The 18,264-nt window shown below is 46.0% G+C and overlaps 1 protein-coding gene across 10 annotated transcripts in view; it reads left to right on the top strand.

Annotated features, from left to right (window-relative positions):
- The window catches only part of RELCH (RAB11 binding and LisH domain, coiled-coil and HEAT repeat containing), a 403,047-nt gene that overhangs the window by 58,431 nt on the left and 326,352 nt on the right, over positions 1-18,264 (top strand). For all 10 annotated transcript variants that reach the window (XR_004538476.1, XR_004538477.1, XM_033934993.1 and 7 more), the window contains 3 exons: positions 12,991-13,062; positions 13,176-13,231; positions 16,217-16,330. Coding sequence is in view for 8 of the 10 variants with exons in the window: in XM_033934993.1 (XP_033790884.1) it covers positions 12,991-13,062; positions 13,176-13,231; positions 16,217-16,330 (242 nt within the window). In the remaining 2 variants the exon portion in view is untranslated. The remainder of the gene's footprint in view (positions 1-12,990; positions 13,063-13,175; positions 13,232-16,216; positions 16,331-18,264) is intronic.

The raw sequence follows: 18,264 nt of genomic DNA, 5'->3' as shown, positions 1-18,264 counted from the left end.
TTAATGCAAACTCAGAAGATTTGTTCCACAACCGAAGTTTGCAATGGTGGCCCAGGGGTGAGTACCTGCCTGCGGGTGCTGCACAGCGATTCCAAAGTGGTGCCTTCCTTGCCTCGGGGTCCCTATGCAGCTGCCCTCCTGCTTCGGCGATGCCTCTGCCGTCCATCAGCGCTCTCCCGGCTCCCATTTAAACCGGCCGCCATCCTGAATGAGCATGCGCGCGACTTCTCTCTCCTCTCCTAAGTCTGCCGCTCCCCCGACAACACGCTCACCACGTACAAGGACGTCCTGCATGCTTGTACGTGGTGAGCGTGTTGTTGGGGCAGCGGCTGACTTAGGAGAGAAGTCGCGCGCATGCTCATTCAGGATGGCCAGTTTAGATGGGAGCCGGGAGAGCGCTGACAGACGGCAGAGGCATTGCCGAAGCAGGAGGGCAGCCACATGGGGACCCCGAGGCAAGGAAGGCACCACTTTGGAATCGCTGTGCAGCATCCACAGGCAAGTACTTACCCCCGGGCCACCATTGCTGAGTGCTCGTTTATCGGGGCAGTGCTCGGTTTACGAGACAAAAGTTTGCTGAGTGTTTTGCTCGTCTTGCAAAACACTCGCAAACCGGTGCACTCGTAAACCGAGGTACCACTGTATTTGAATAGGTGTATCCTAGGAGACCATAGCTCAAGATCAGAGGCAGGTTCAAGAGGAGCATACAAGCAAATAAGCTGTTTTTAATGTTGCCTTGTTTTCTAGCTTACATGTGAGCATGTCATGGAGCCTACTTCTAATTTTTGGTCTAAATTTTTTTTGAAAGTTTCATTTATGGATCTCTGTGCCTATAGTAACATCAACAGTTTTGTTTCACATAGCTTTGTACTACTAGAATCAATTAAATATACCATGTTAACAAATTATTTGTGGGTTGCTACTAAACAATGGAGAGCAGTTACATAGATAAATTATATGAGTAGTGGCTGCAGGGCCGCCATCAGGGCAGTACTACCAGTCCTGAATTCAGGGGCCCGGAGCTGACAGGGGGCCCGGGCTCCCCCAGGGTCCTAGGCCACAGTCTAGGGAGGGGGCGGGCCGCCCCAGGTGCACAGGAGAGAGCTGGACGGTGAACCCGCAGAGTTCAATACATCTCGAGCCACGAGGCTCGTCTTCTGTCCCTACCTGCCCTGCCGCTCACATATAGCCGATCGGAAGTGTTCCCCGATGTCAGCGCTGACGTCGGAGGGAGGGCTTAAGCAAAGCCTGCCCTCCGACGTCAGTGCTGACGTCGAGAATACTTCCGGTCGGCTATTGTGCGCGGTAGGCAGGCAGGAAACAGAAGACAAGCCTCGCGGCTCGAGTTCCGTTTTGCTGAGAAAATTGCAAAGATGGGCTGGGAGGCAAACGCGGAACACAAAAGGGGGGAGGGAGTGCGTTTTGCACACAAGGCATGAATTTGGGAGAGAGGAAGGGAGGGAAAGAGATGCTGAGGTGGGGGAGGGAATGGGTTTTTGGCACAGAAGGCATCGACTTGGGAGAAAGGAAGGGAGGGAAAGAGATGGTAGTGTACACGGGGAATAGAAGAAAGGAAAATTTTTGGTCATAGGGAGGGAGTGAGGTACAGATAGTGGCATACCAAGGTGGGGGAGGGTGTCCACCCTGCCCCGCCCTGGGTTTATGTCCCAAGGGCAGGGCAGCAGCAGCAGGCAGGCAGCAGCAGCAGGCAGAGTGAGAGACACCAGCAGGCAGAGAGAGAGGACATCAGTAGCAGGAGGGAGCGGAGACCAGAGTAGGACAGCTGAGAAAGACCAGAGAGCAGAGCAGATAGACTGAAATGGAGGCAGCCGGATCACAGCGGAGCTTTCCATTGTACTGCATGGACTGCCATATGTACGACTACCTCCCCTCGGGAAGGCGGGAGTACATATGCAGTCGGTGTAGGGAACTGAAGAGCCTGAAAAAGGAGGTCGGGAGACTGCAGGCCAGGGTCCAGGAGCTGGAAGGGCTGTACGCCCTAGAAGAGCCAGGCCAGGCGCCTGAGGAACCAGACACAGCAAGCTCCATCGAGGATCAGGTGAGGGACCTTGAGAGATACATCGAAGAAGCCTACAGGAGGGTGGAGGAGAAGGACCAGCAGCATCACGGACAGGCGTCCCTAGATGATGAGAGCCACAACCCATCGGAGGATGGACCCAGTGGAGAGGCCGAACTAACAGAGGGGGGCCGAGGCGAACCAGGACCCCGAGGGAGGAGCACCAAGATACACCAAGGATACGGACCTGAGGCAGAGGAGGCTACTGAGAAAGGGGAAGACTGCAATTGTTGTAGGAGACTCAATCCTGAGGGAGGTGGACAGTCATGTGGCCGGAGGGAGAGAGGACCGGCTAGTGACATGTCTCCCAGGGGCCAAGACAAAGGACATCGCCGACAGAATCGAGAGGATCCTGGACGGAGCCGAAACAGAGGAGACAGCAGTAATTATCCACGTCGGAACAAATGATGTGAGCCGGAGGAACTTCAGCATGCCTGCGCTAACGGACCAGTTCAGGGTCCTGGGAAGGAAGCTGAAATGGAGGACACAGAGGATAGCCTTCTCGGATATCCTGCCGGTCCCGAGGGCATATGCAAGGAGGCAGGCCGAGCTCCAGGATGTGAATGCGTGGCTGAGAAAATGGTGCGAAGATGAGGGCTTCCACTTTCTGAGGAACTGGTCGTCCTTCTGGGGAAAGAGCAAGCTCTACAGGCGGGACGGCCTGCACCTGAGCACGGTGGGAACAAGAATACTGGCAACCAACATGAAGAAGGAGATCGAGAGGGCTTTAAACTAAAGAGAGGGGGAAAGCCGACAGCAGACCTGATGACGCTTCGGACAACGGTATCCAGAAAGGATGCTGAACAGGAAGACTACTACAGGGAAGAGGACGGGGAACAGATGGAGCTCGAGATCAGACAGCGAGGGAAGCACCAGGTAACAGCAACTTGCTGTGAGGGACTTAAGTGGCAGGGGGATTCCGGGGGGCGGGGTGGAACCAAAATGCAAGCAGAAGGCAATAAGGAGGAGCCACAAGGCAAGAGGGATCAAACCAAGGCCCAGGGGACAAGAACATGGGAGGGGGCTGGCAGGGCAGGAAATTTCCGAGGAAAAGCGGGGAAGGGGAGTGGAGGGGACACGAGGAGGCAGAAATTTGCGAGGGTAAAGGATGAGGGTAAAGCAGAGGCACAGTTAACGGGTGAACAGCCCGAAACTCAAGGGAAGGAGATCCAGGTAAAAGCAGAGGTGGGGGACAAACGCCGGGACCTACAGTGCTTATACACGAATGCAAGAAGCCTCAGGGCCAAGATGGGTGAACTGGAAGTCATGGCCAAAGGGGAAGACCTGGATGTAATTGGAATTACGGAAACTTGGTGGACAGAGGACAATCAATGGGACGTGGCGCTGCCAGGGTACAAGCTCTACAGGAGGGATAGGACCCACAAGAAGGGGGGAGGCATAGCACTATACATAAAGGACTCTATCTACTCGGTCAGGATGGATACGGCGACAAAGGCAGAGGGGCTGGAATCACTATGGGTCAAACTGCCGGGAACCAAAGGTGCAGACATAAAACTGGGGCTGTATTATCGTCCACCTGGTACGCCGGATGCAGTTGGACACGACTTGGAAGCGGAACTGAAGCAGGAATGCAGTACTGGAAATGTAACAGTGATGGGGGACTTCAACTACCCGGGGATAGACTGGAGTACGGGTCACTCCAACTGCACCAGGGAAACGGAATTCGTAGAAGCTGTGAAGGACTGCTTCATGGAACAACTAGTCAAGGAACCGACGCGAGGGGGAACTACTCTTGACCTCATCCTTAACGGATTAGGGGGGCCTGCAAGAGGGGTAGAAGTGGGAGGACCACTAGGCAACAGTGATCACAACGCAATCAGATTCACATTAGAAAGAGGGACACCCATAGTGAGGAGGGCCGCAACGACTGCGCTCAACTTCAGGAAAGGGAACTATGTTGCCATGAGGGAAATGGTGGGGAGGAAGCTCAAGAACAGCTTTAGGATGGAGACTGTAGGAAGCGCCTGGACCCTATTCAGGGACACCCTGCAGGAAGCACAAAACCTGTACATCCCCAGTTTCAGGAAAGGCTGTAAGAACAAGCGGTCAAAAAGCCCGGTTTGGATGACAACTGAAGTAAAGAGGGCAATAAGTGACAAGAAAGTGTCCTTCCGGAGATGGAAAAAAGGACCCAACGGAGGAAAATCACCAGAAGCACAGGAATTGCCAAAAGGAATGTCACCGAGAGGTTAGAAAAGCAAAAAGGGAATACGAGGAGGGGCTGGCCAGGGAGGCAAAAAACTTCAAGTCATTCTTCAGTTACGTAAAGGGGAAGCAACCAGCGAGAGAGGAGGTGGGGCCGTTGGATGATGGGGATAGGAAAGGAGTGATTAAGGAGGACAAAGAGGTAGCTGAGAGGTTGAACACGTTCTTCTCATCGGTCTTCACGTGCGAAGACACATCCAATATACCGGACTCAAAGGAGCTCATGAGGGGGGAACAGGCCAAAAAATTGGAGCATATAGAGGTAAGTCAGGAGGATGTCCTCAAACAGATAGACAGGCTAAAAAGCGGCAAATCGCCGGGACCGGACGGGATCCACTCAAGGGTTCTAAAGGAACTAAGACAGGAAATAGCAGGCACAATCCAGCATGTTTGCAACCTATCCCTGAGAACAGGAGAGGTGCCGGAGGACTGGAAACTGGCAAATGTCACACCTATCTTTAAGAAGGGATCGAGGGGTGACCCCGGGAACTATAGGCCAGTGAGCCTGACTTCAGTTATAGGGAAGATGGTGGAAGCGATGATCAAGGACAACATTTGCGAACACATCGAGAAAAATGACTTACTGCGAACAAGCCAGCACGGATTCTGTAAGGGAAGGTCATGCCTTACGAAACTACTGTACTTCTTTGAGGGAATAAGCAGTCAGGTGGACAAAGGGGAACCCATGGACATCATTTACCTCGATTTTCAAAAGGCTTTTGATAAGGTGCCACATGAAAGGCTGCTTAAGAAGCTGTGGAACCATGGGGTGGGCGGGGATGTACACAGATGGATCAAGCACTGGCTGTCAGGTAGACTGCAGAGGGTTGGAGTGAAGGGCCAATATTCAGACTGGCGGAGAGTCACGAGCGGTGTGCCACAGGGATCGGTGCTAGGGCCGCTACTCTTCAACATATTTATCAATGACCTGGAAACGGAGGCAAAATGCGAGGTTATAAAATTTGCGGACGATACCAAACTCTGCGGAAGAGTTAGAACCAGGGAGGAGTGTGAGGACCTGCAAAGGGACCTGGACAAGCTGGAAGACTGGGCAAACAAATGGCAAATGCGCTTTAACGTTGAGAAATGCAAGGTCATGCATATAGGAAATAAGAACCCGTTGTTCAACTACAAAATGGGGGGGGCACTGCTGGGAGACAGCGGACTTGAGAGAGACTTGGGTGTGCTAGTGGATGCATCAATGAAGCCATCCGCACAGTGTGCAGCAGCGGCGAAAAAAGCCAACAGGATGCTGGGCATCATAAAGAAGGGTATCACAATCAGGACGCGGGAAGTCATCATGCCACTATATCGGGCGATGGTGCGCCCGCATCTGGAATACTGCGTTCAGTATTGGTCGCCGCACCTCAAGAAGGACATGGCGGTACTTGAGAGAGTCCAAAGAAGAGCAATGAAGCTGGTAAGAGGGCTGGAAAACTGCCCATACGCTGAGAGGCTGGATAAGCTGGGTCTCTTCTCTCTGGAAAAGAGGAGGCTCAGGGGAGATATGATAGAGACCTTCAAAATCCTGAGAGGCATAGAGAGGGTGGATAGGGACAGGTTCTTCAGACTGAGAGGGACAACGGGTACGAGGGGGCACTCGGAGAAACTGAAGGGGGATAGGTTCAAGACAAATGCAAGGAAGTTTTTCTTCACCCAAAGGGTCGTGGACGCATGGAATGCGCTCCCGGAGGAAGTGATCAGGCAGAATACAGTACAGGGATTCAAACAGGGACTGGACAGATTCCTGAGGGACAAAGGGATCGTAGGGTACTAAAAGGGGTGCGGGGACAAAGGGTCAAGAATTTGATGGGAAGATAGGACTTCGATGAGAAACCAAGGGGTGATTCAGACAGGTCATGACCTGTTGGGCCGCCGCGGGAGCGGACTGCTGGGCGTGATGGACCTGTGGTCTGACCCAGCGGAGGCACTACTTATGTTCTTATGTTCTTAAGGGGGTGCACAGCTGGCCACCCTCCAGTGTTCTCCCTAGGTCGGCAAACTGCGGCTCTTTAGCCACTTGAGTGCCACCGCCGCCATCGGGAACAGGCTGGCGCCGAGTTCTCCCTGCTTTTCCCTGTGGGGCCGACCAACTCTCGCCACTCGCGTCAATTCTGACGTTGGAGAGGACGTTCTGGGCCAGCCAATCGCTGCCTGGATGGCCTAGAACGTCCTCTCCGACGTTAGAATTGACGTCGGGTGGCGAGAGTTGGTCGGCCCCGCGGGGAAGAGAAGCAGGGCAAACTCGGCGCCGGCCTGTTTCTGATGGCGGCAGTGGCAGCCTATTCCCCAGTGGCTGTGGCAGCATTTTCCCAATGGTGGTGGCATAGGGGAGGGCAGGGAGAAAGAAAGAAAGAAAGGGGGGGACAGGAAGCCAGAAAGAAAGAAAGGGGGCAGGGTGAAACAAAGAAAAATGGGGCATGGAGAGAGAGAGAAAGACAGACATACAGAACGAAAGAGGGTGTGGAGAGAGAAAGAAAGGGGGCAGGGTGAGAGAGAGAGAAAAACAGACATACAGAAAGAAAGGGGGTATGGAGAGAGAGAAAAAGAAAGAAGGGGCAGGGTGAAACAAAGAAAAAGTTTGGGGAGGGAATGAGGTCTGGAGGAGAGGAAGCATACAGGAGGCTGAAAGAAGGGAAGAAATATTGGATGCACAGTCAGAAGAATAAAGTGCAACCAGAGACTGATGAAATTACCAAAGGTAGAAAAAATGATTTTATTTTCAATTTAGTGATGAAAATGTGTCTGCTTTGAGAATTTATATATGCTGTCTATATTTTGCACTATGGCCCCCTTTTACTAAACCGCAATAGCGTTTTTTAGCACAGGGAGCCTATGAGCGTTGAGAGCAGCGTGGGGCATTCAGCGCAGCTCCCTGCGCTAAAAACCTCTATCGCGTTTTAGTAAAAAGGGAGGGGGAAAATTTGTCTATTTTTGTATAGTTGTTACTGAGGTGACATTGCATAAAGTCATCTGCCTTGACCTCTTTGAAAACCCGCGGAATATAAATGATAATTAACATTTTCTCTGCGTACAGCGTGCTTTGTGTTTTTAAAATTTTATTGTTGGTAGATCATTTTGACTTGGCCACAAAGGTAAGGGGGAGGGAGGGGAGCTGCTGAAAGAGTCTACCTTGACGTGGTTGCAGGCTTACAAATCTTTTGGTCAAAGAGTGCGGCGACAGAGAAAAGTATGTGTGTATTCGGCCCATGGAATAAGGGGGGGTAGGGGGGGTGAAGGGGTGCGTGGGGGGCCCAATAGGATTGCTCAGTAAGGGGCCCAGAAATTTCTGATGGCGGCCCTGAGTGGCTGCATTTCATTATATAACACTTGCCTCTACCCACAGCTAGCCTCAAATCTCACCCAAATTCAAACCTTTACACATTCTGGCCATTTACTTATTCATAAGGCAGAAGCATTAAGCTTTGTCCATGCCAACATTGTAGGGAAAAAAAAACAACATTTCTGGGGTCAACATTTGATGCTCACTGCTTAAGGGCTTTTGAATATCTGCCTAATAATGTTTTCAAAAAAATATTCAAATGTTTGGTTGAATATGTCTAGACAAGTAGGTGTTGTGTCCCTTGACCAATGGATAAAGACAAGCCATGCATAGAGAGTGATGTGGGGACCAAAATTTATCACCATTCCCTCCCTGCACCAAAATATTTTTTCCGTTCCTGCAGTGAATCGAACTAATCCTATCCTGTCACCTTTTCTGTATTTTTCCCCTCACTGTTCCAGCAGTCTTAATTTTCTTCTCTGCATCTCCCTGCTTACAGCATAAAGGAAGATTTCATGTTGCTCTAGTCTAGCCTAATACACCTCCAATTTCCTCTGTAATTAGCATTCATCAGTTAAATGACTCTAAGAAATATAGTCAATGCTAGCAGAAAACCATGTCTTTTACATACACACACAATACAAATACACTCTCGCTCAAAATGGAATAAGTAATCAAAAACTAAAAATTGAAATTTGTAGACAGAAGTTAAACTGAGCTACCAAAAAGTCAGACTGCATACACTGCAATTGCACAGAAACTGTGGCGCATGTCCCCTAATACTGTGCAAAATATAAAGATAGATGTACATTTGAATAAAACTGGCAAATAACAATCACCGTTTTACAAATTAGCAAACGGAAATAAAACAAAAAATGGAAAATAAGATATTTTATTGTACTGATACAATTTTCAATTATCTTTCAGAGGCCAAAACCCCCTTCAGATTGGTACAGTACAGTGCTCCCCGGTCATTCGCGGTCGGCGATTCGCAGTCCCTGTCATTCGCAGTATTTTCCGACCGCAAATGACCGGACAGGAGAGAGTAGCCAGAGCGTCGGTGAGTGAAGGAAAATCACTCGCGGTATGCTCCGACCATCTCTTCCTGCACTAAAGTCGGGCCTCACCAATCAGGAGCTGCTTTGACACGCATCTCCTGATTGGTGAGGCCCGACTTTAGTGCAGGAAGAGGTCGGAGCATACTGCAAGTGATTTCCTTCCGCCGGCGCTCCTGCTGCCCTCTCCTGTCTCCTCCACTAAAAACTGTATTCATGGTTTTTCAACATTCACGGGGGTTCCTGGAATGGAACCCCCGCGAATATCGGGGGAGTAATGTAGTCTGCTGTTAAGGTATCCTGTCCTCACCTGAGGAAGTGGTTTGTGGTCTCTAAAGGTTAGTCAAAAATGTATTAAAATTGGCCAATAAAAAGATCACCTTATTTCTATTTTCTTTTTATAAACATTTATCAACACAGCTACAATACTACATTATCCTAAAGCAAAAAAAAGTATTTTTTTCTACCTTTGTCATCTCTTCCTTCCATCCACTGTCTACCCTCTTTTTCTACCACTTCCATTCATCACATGCCCCCCTCCATTCAACCTGTGCTCCCTCTCCTTTATACATGATTCATTCCAGCTTTACCCCTCTTTCTATTTTTATCTGTTCTCTCACTTTCTCTACCTACCCCCATATTCTGTATCTCTCTCCTCTCTTCTCCTTTCCTTCCTTCCCACCCACCCCACTCCAAGGCATCTCTGTCTCCTTCCCTTCTATCTTTGTCCCCTCCTCTCCCATATGGTTTGGCATCTTTCCTTCCCTCCAAGTCTGGTATCTGTCTCCTTCCCTTCTATCTCTCCTTCACCTATGCTCCTTCTCTTCTTCTTTCCTTCCATGAACGTCTTCTTCGAAAAATTATGAGCCATGGAATTGAGGGTGATATACTCACGTGGATTAAAAAACTGGTAGGCGGATAGGAAACAGAGAGTGGGGGTAAATGGACAATACTCAGACTAGAACAGCTTCACGAGTGGAGTGCCGCAGGGTTTGGTGCTTGGTCCCGTGTTCTTCAACATATTTATAAACGACCTGGAAATTGGTATGACGAGTGAGGTGATTAAATTTGCAGACGATACAAAGTTATTCAGAGTAGTGAGGACACAGAAGGATTGCGAAGACCTACAACAAGACATAAACACACTCGAGGAATGGGCTGCAAAATGGCAAATGAGGTTCAACATGGATAAGTGCAAGGTGATGCATGTCGGTAACAAAAATCATATGCACAAATACAGGATGTCTGGTTCTGTACTCGGAGAGAGCCCACAGGAAAGAGACTTGGGAGTACTTGTAGACTGTAGACAAGTCAATGACGTCGTCCACGCAATGCATGGCGGCAGCGAAAAGGGCAAACAGAATGCTAGGAATGATTAAGAAGGGGATCACAAACAGACCTGAGAGGGTTATCATGCTGCTGTACCGGCCCATGGTGCGCCCCCACCTGGAATACTTCATACAACACTGGTTGCTGTACATGAAAAAGGACATAGTACTACTCGAAAGGGTCCAGAGAAGAGCGACAAAAATGGTTAAGGGGCTGGAGGAGTTGCCGTACAATGAGAGGCTAGAGAAACTGGGCCTCTTCTCCCTTGAAAAGAGGGGACATGATCAAAACATTCAAGATATTGAAGGGAATTGACTTAGTAGAGAAAGAGAGATTGTTCACCCTCTCCAAGTTGGAGAGAATGAGAGGGCACTCTCTAAAGCTAAAAGGGGATAGATTCCGTACAAACGTAAAGAAGTTCTTCTTCACCCAGAGAGTGGTAGAAATCTGGAACGCTCTTCCAGAGGCTGTTATAGGGAAAAGAACCCTCCAGGGATTCAAGAAAAGGTTAGATAAGTTCCTGCTGAACCAGAACGTACGCAGGTAAGGATAGTCTCAAATAGGGCACTGGTCTTTGACCTAAGGGCTGCCGTGTGAGCAGACTGCTGGGCACGATGGACCACTGGTCTGACCTAGCAATCTTATGTTCTTATTTTCCTCCTTCATACTCTAAACCTCTGTATCCCTTCCTTTCCTCCCCCCCCCCCCCTCACACCTCATAGGCTGGCATCTTTCTCCTCCCTTCTCTTCCTTGATCTTCCTTTTCCTCTTCCCTCTCCCAATTTGGTAACTTTCTACCTTACTCCTCCCTCCTCCCAATCGGATGTGGAATTTTTCTCTTACCCCCCTTGCAGTCTTCAGGCACAAAGACAGGATGTTGCAGAGGAAAAGTGCCAGCTTGGCTCCCATGGCCCTCCGTTTCCAAGTTAAATGGGTTCCCAGCTGCGACAGTGATTCCCACACGCTGTCTATCGCTGACCCAATAGCTTCCCCTCTGCCACTTCCTGCCTAGGCAGAGAGACAGGAAGTTGTGGCAGAGGGGAAGCTTCCAGGTCAGCGGCAGGCAGCATGTGGGAATCGCTCCCACTGCCAGGGTCCTGTTCAACTTGGAGAGACACAACATTGCAAAAGCTGAGCCGGTAAGCATGGGGACTCGAGGAGGGTTTCCTCATTACCGCAGGGATGCGGTAGTGGCACTATCGCAGAATGATCTACCATTACTGCGGTATTCCTGGGAGATTTTTTTAAAAGTTCTCCCCATTACCATGGTACTTACTGCAGTATAACCATTCCCATGTCGCTGTACTGTTCAACTCCTGGTTGCTCTTTCATCCAGCTCTTGATCCAGATTTTCATCTCTTGATCGCTAGAGCAGGGGTTTCCTTTTAAAAGGATTATGCTCTTTTTCTTCATAACAAAGATTTTGATGATTTTTTTTTTTTTTAAATTGTGGTGATACAAAATGATGCCAAGTCACCTAGCCCCACTCTTCCTGCCACTACAGTGTCAGCAAATTAAAGGAACCTACGTTATGTATGTACCAGCCTTCTTTTTAGATGAGGCACAGACATCAGTATTTATTGTGGCTCTCTGCGAGTTTGTTCTCCCTCAGCTTTTTCTGAGTTGAACTTTGGATTCTGATAAGTTCTGGGTTTTTTTCAGCTGAACTTATTACAGTGGTTGTTTGGGAAGCTTCTCGGTCTGTGCTGCATTATTTGCTCCTGCCACTGGCTTGTTAAACTACCAGGTCTGATAGTATAAACCTCAGAGTTCACAATAAGGCTTTCTTGTTTTGTGTAGTTTGCTACAGCAACTTAGCTATTCCACAACTATCTGGTAAATCTACTTCCTTGTATTCATAGGACTCTAGTAATTGTGGCGAGCTGCAACTATCTCTAAGCTGTCTACATGCAGTTCCAGTTATGAGGAATTAGCTGTATACTAACACTTAACAGTGAGACTGGCTGTTAGGGGAAATGTGCAACCCCATAAAAACAGCTATCTTATGTCCTGGAAGTCGGCTATAGATTCTGTCATTTGCAAGACTATGGAACCATAGTAGTTCAACAGTACATGTGCCTAAAGAGTTCTCTGACATTACAAAAAAAAGAGAGAGAGACCAAAATGGTACAGAAGAGGTTTGCTTGCCACAAGCTTGATGATATTGAGTCCAATTTTTGGGGTGGGGGCAAGGAGGGAAAGAGATGCTGAAATCGGGGAAGGAGTGGGGAGGGAGGAGAGAGATCCATTGATGGGATTGAGGATAATAAAGGGGAAGCTGAATGCATAGAGGTAAGTGAGGGGTGAGTGGAGAAAAGAAGAGACACTGGCCTGGAGGCAAGAGAATGGAGAGAAAGGATAGAGCTGAGAGGGTGAGTACAGAGAGGAAATGGGGGACTACATAGTAGATAAGACAAGAGAGGAAGCTACAGATAAACAAGTAGCGTATGCTTCATTTCAGGAATTTTATGTGTGTGGTATTTTCATTAAAAAATCTTACATATTAATTACGATTGATTAATCGTTAACAGACAACATCATTGATTGTGATTAAAATTTTAAATTTTCCTTCAGCCCTATATCAAATATATTGGTATATCAGAACACATTAAATAAAACATCAAAATGCTTTTCAAAATAAGTCCAGCAGATGAGACTGTATTAGGCATACAAGCAAGAAAAAGCACTAAGGTGGCATTTTTGCACTTTTGCACCTTTTTTTGTGTAGTAGGCTAATATAAGGCTAAGTTTAAAATAATATTTGAATAAACTTCTTGTAATTCTGGAACTATAGAAATCTAGTTGTCTTGTTTGTCTATAGGAAATGTTCACCAGTTTGCTTTCAAGCTGACTCTCTACTGCATGTGTTCATGATTTTCATGTAGACTGCATGCTTTCTGTTCTCAATACAAAACTGTATTTTTTTTTTTCACACCACCCATCCTTGCTTTTTATTTTTATTTTTGTTTCCCTTTCCTTGGTTGGATACCTGTGTGTGTTTAATCCAAAACCTTGTCCAGTCCTGGAGTTTGAACTGCGGAAAGCTAAGGAGACTATTCAGGCGCTCCGAGTCAACCTGACTCAGGCTGCAGGTGGTGTACATAAAACTTTTCTTTAGTCTTTGGTATTTAACAATGTAGAAGTTTCTGAGAGATGTTTATCTAAATATTTGTCTCGTTTACCTTTAATCCTTTTTTTGTTTCAGAAAATGAAGTTCCCTTACAGGAACGAAAAAATTATAAATCTAGTCCTGAAATTCAGGTAAGTAGTTGTAATGGGACATTTAATTGTGTGACTACTCAATTAGCATTGGTAACCAGAATATCTGATCATTTAAGTTGTTTGGGTTTTGTTTTCAAGAACCATAAAGTATGTATCTAGGTACCAAACCATTGCATAACCTGTAATCATGTTTGTTTGAGACCATGGTTCAGGAGCAGGACAAGGATTTTACTGCCTTAAGGTGGTTTGGCATATCAAGAAGGCAATCTTAACTGTAGGAGTTCAAGTGCACATTTGTTCAAAGGAAGTTCTTAGCATCTTGAGAGATAGCTGCTACTTCCAACTTATGACAGAGAGGTGAAGAGGCAAGTACAGTGGAACCTCGGTTTGCGAGTGTTTTGCAAGACGAGCAAAACACCGGGCAAACTTTTGTCTCACAATCCGAGCACTGCCCCGATAAACGAGCACTTACAGCTGCGGGAAGCGCCGCTTCAGGGGGATTCCTCTTCCGTCCGCCGGCCAGCCTTCCACGCCGGGTGCCTTCCGCATGTTGGAGAGCCTCTATCTGAGCCTATGCAGCAGAGTGCCGTCCCACTTGCACGTTGTGTATGATCACGCACAACGTCAATCATTGACGTTCTTGTGATCATACGCAACATGCAGGTGGGACGGCACTCGGCTGCGTGGGCTCTCATAGGCTCTCCAACATGCAGAAGGCACCCGGCATGGAAGACTGACCGGTGGACGGAAGAGGAATCCCCCTGAAGCGACGCTGTGTGGGCTCAGGGGTTCTTCAGCGGCTGGCGGACAGAAGAGGCATCACCCCGAAGCGGCACTGTGGGGTTCTCCAGCGGCTGGCGGACGGAGGAGACCTTTCCTAGAAACCTGGCACCCAACAGGTACACACCCCTGGGACACCCCTCGCCACTATCCTCGGCACCTTTTGGGTTCTGGAACGAATTGTCAGCGTTGCCATTATGGTCTATGGGGAAAGTTGCTTTGATATATGAGTACTTTGGATTACGAGCATGCTTCTGGAACAAATTATGCTCGTAAACCAAGGTACCACTGTATATGAAATGGTAAAAATATTTTATAGCTTGCCTTTATTTCCTAGGTGGTATTTATCTTAGGATCTTATCATTCACTTTTAGAATTTTAATTTGATTGAACCTATTTAATATTAGGATCAAATTCTTTAAAAAATATATACGTATATAAACTTTGAATTCAACCACAATTTTTAGGAGCATGATAAAAATAGTTAATAACATCATTTTATGTTCCATTTGTGTATTTTTAAGATTGTTTTTCTTTATTTGCCATTATTTTTTTTCATTGCTATCCTATAGCAGCTAACCTTGCCTCTTCTGTATGTTTTGGGCCTAGCAGCAGGGGACAGCTCTACTTGTCTCCCACCTGGTGACAAATAGAATAGGGTTTTTTACTACCACTACACAAATGTACCACCAAATAGGTTGTAGGGTTTATATGAACATTTTAATGGGTAAAGGTTTGCTCTTAACCATATCTAGGATCATCTGATCCTGAAGCTTCTACTTGGGACCAGATGCTGTAAAATTGCTGTTAAAATCCCATGGGTCACTGTGGTGCTGGTAAATTGTCCGATTTCAAAACGGCAACCAATACTCCAAAAACCTCTCATGCAAATGAGGGTCGTGGAGGTTTGTGAAAATCCCATCCGATTAGTCGTTGGAGAAAGTGACTGACACGTGCGCAGAGACAGCAACGGAAGCCCCAAAGCAGCCTGCTGCCGCACAGCTGTTGGGGCAGGAAGAGTAGTTTGGTTTTCTTTTTAATGGGCACAGATGTGCGTATGTTACACATGCACATCTGTACTCATAAAAAAAAAGTTGTGCCAAGTCCCCCTCAACAATGTCCATTCCCTCTTGTCGGCAGGCCCGCTTCTTCAAAATGGCAGGCCTTCCCCTTCCCAGTTTGGTGGGTGGGGAGGCATTGTCAGGATGGGGGTCAGAACACAACTTTTTTTTTTTTGTTCACAGATGTAACACATGTACAACATCTGTACCCATTAAAAAAAACAAAAAAAAAACCTACTCTTCCTACCCCAAACAGCTGAGTTCACTAGAACTATGGCACTAGTTTCAGTAGTCCTTATTCCAGTATAAGTCCAGAACTATTATAAAAAGTGTATACTGGATAAGAATCTTAACCTTGCAGACTCATGAGTTGCTCTTTTACAAACATAGACAGAGTCGGATGACATAGGCAACCCGGGGGACCCTTGATACAGCACAGACGGTGCGAAACATGTCGGGTCATGTTCCCAGGGTTTAGCTGGCATAAGATAAGTACACTGAACCTCAGTATTTCTTACTATTACCTAATAAATTATTTATTTAAACATACTATTTAAACAAAAAGCACTTATAAATGAATGAAATAGCCAGTGATGATTGCACCACGTAATTTCTTCCCGCAGTAACAAGATATTACAGCGGTGGAGTGGTGGGGCTGAGGCTTTTTCATTTATCCACTCATGAGTCTGCAAGGTTAAGTATTCTTATCCAGTATACACTTTTTATAATAGTACCAAACTGCTGAGTGGCAGGTGGCTGCTTTGGACTTCCCCTGCCGCTCAGAGATTTTTTTATTTTTTTTAAACACTACTGGCACCTCCAGACCTGTCAGTGATTTTGGAGCATTAAAAACCTGCATATCATTTGGTGCCATCACCAAGCTATCGCTCGGAGTGTTCATTTTAATATTAATGACCTCATTATAAAACATTTGTATAGCAGTTAGAGGCTTCAAGGAAGCACGAAAAAGACCACAGGGAGCCATTATGTGCATCAGTAGGTAAAATACTTTGACACTAACTGGTTAAAACTGGTTTAGCATCTATCGTTAAAGGCACAGTGCATTTTGATCATCTAGTCCTTGGCTTCTTAACAGCATGAGAAGAGCATGAAGAAGAAAACATAAATATTAGTTTAGTAGTTAAAATAAAAGGTATCAAATGTTTTCTTTTGTCTGTTTTAGGATCCAATTAAACCTCTTGAAAAAAGAGCGCTAAACTTCCTAGTGAATGAATTTTTGTTGAAAAATAATTACAAGCTCACTTCGATAACCTTTTCTGATGAAAATGATGATCAGGTAATCTAATTCTAATGTCACCTCTTCATATTTTTCAGGTTAAAAGAATTTTTAAATTAGTTGTGAAAACTGGGATTATATTTTACATGTAGCCTAGGTCTCCTTTTACTAAGGTGCGCTAGCGTTTTTAGCACACACAGGATATTACCACGTGCTACGCAGCTAGAACTAACGCCAGCTCAATGCTGGCGTTAAGGTTTAGCGTGCGCTGCAATTCAGTGCGTTAATTCCCTAACGCAGCTTAGTAAAAGGAGCCCTCAATATGCACGTGTTTTGTATCGCAATAATTATCTTAAATAGGAGTGATTTGCCTTATGAATTAATAGTGACTTAATACATAAGATACCTGTATGTAAGAGTCTTTTACTAAGGAGTGCTTATGATTAGCACGTGTTAAATGCTATTTAGCACACCTTAGTAAAAGCAGCACATAATAAAGTAAGTTTACATAAAAATTCAAGGGTCCCTTTGCCCTAACACTGCCTTAGTGCACCAAAAAAGGCTCACTGCAGAACATGCTAAAGTGTCTTGCAGTAATTTCCCCTCTTACATGTTATGACTATGTGGTAATTATTTTATAATGTGGTTGTTTTTTTTTTTGTAATATTTATTTTTGGAGGGGATAGACAGTGGGCATAGAGGAGCGATTCAGGTAGCTTGTGCTCACATTAGCACATGCTCACTGAATAATGTAAGTTTAACACAGGAGCCTTTAGCGCCACCTAGAGAGGAGGCAGAAAGTACTCTCATGTTAATTTGCATTTACAAAGTTCGTATATGACCTACAAATAATAATTTAAAAAAAAAATTGAAAATGTTCTATTTTATGGAAATGCTAGAAATGGACTTGGTAAGAAGGAAAATCATGCATTAGAATGTGCTAAGCCCAGTTTATTGTAAAAGGGCCTTTAAGATGTTTGTAAGTTTCACTTTATTTTGGAAGTTCTACTCCAGTCATGATCCGTCGACAAAGTTCATTTGTGGCATTAGGTATCTCACATTGTTGTCCATCAAATTAGGATCCCTGAAGAAGGCATATTTCTTGCCGAAACGCAGACCGTGTAGGGTCCAAGTCTCACTTCTTGTGATCATGTACCATCAGTGATACAATTTGTACCTAAATGACATTTAGGTCGCTTTTTAGCCTGATTTAAAGAGTTTTGAATAAACGATTTATCCGGGACATCCAGAGACTTGTGTTCCTCTTTGCATTTCATATTACGTTAGAAAATACTGCACTGTACGAGATATAAATTGATATCTATATTATAGAAAATAGCATGCAACAAAAAAGAAATACATGCTTGGTACCCAAAATGTGCAGGTATTGATAGTGTACAGCAGATACTCAATACTCATCCTTGAGGTCCACAGGCAGGCCAGGTTTTGAGGATATCCATAATGAATATGCATGAAAGAGATTTGCATGCACCAATTCCTTGGTTTGCAAATCATTCTCATGATTATTCATTGAGGATATTCTGAAAACTTGGCTTACCTTTGGATCTTGAGGGCCAGAATTGAGCTGCTCTGGTGTACAGTTTTGTAGTCTGGTACTTTAATTATTTTTAAAGGAAAACATTGTGATTGTATAAAATTAAAACAATTAAAAAGTAGCAAGCCCTAATTTTAAAAATGTTTTGTATTTCCTGATAACTTAAACAATGCTGCTGACCATCTGCCCCATCCCATACAATTATCCTCTGGTGATAGAGAATCGCCACTACTGTAGTGGCAGCTGTCTTTTCTGTCACTCTCTTGCCTGAACACGTCACCATCTTGGTGAATCCATAAGAATAGACTGGAATAAATCTTTTTTAATGCTTTCCTTTGTACATCATTCTGTCTGTAGCATGGTCAGACAAACAGCACTTCCACTTTAGAAAATTGCACTGAAGCTTAGAGGCTCCTTTTATTGAAGTGTAATAAAGTTA

This window comes from Geotrypetes seraphini, chromosome 2 (assembly GCF_902459505.1).
Source record: "Geotrypetes seraphini chromosome 2, aGeoSer1.1, whole genome shotgun sequence".
NCBI lineage: Eukaryota > Metazoa > Chordata > Amphibia > Gymnophiona > Dermophiidae > Geotrypetes > Geotrypetes seraphini.
This window is presented reverse-complemented; position numbering and strand designations above follow the sequence as displayed.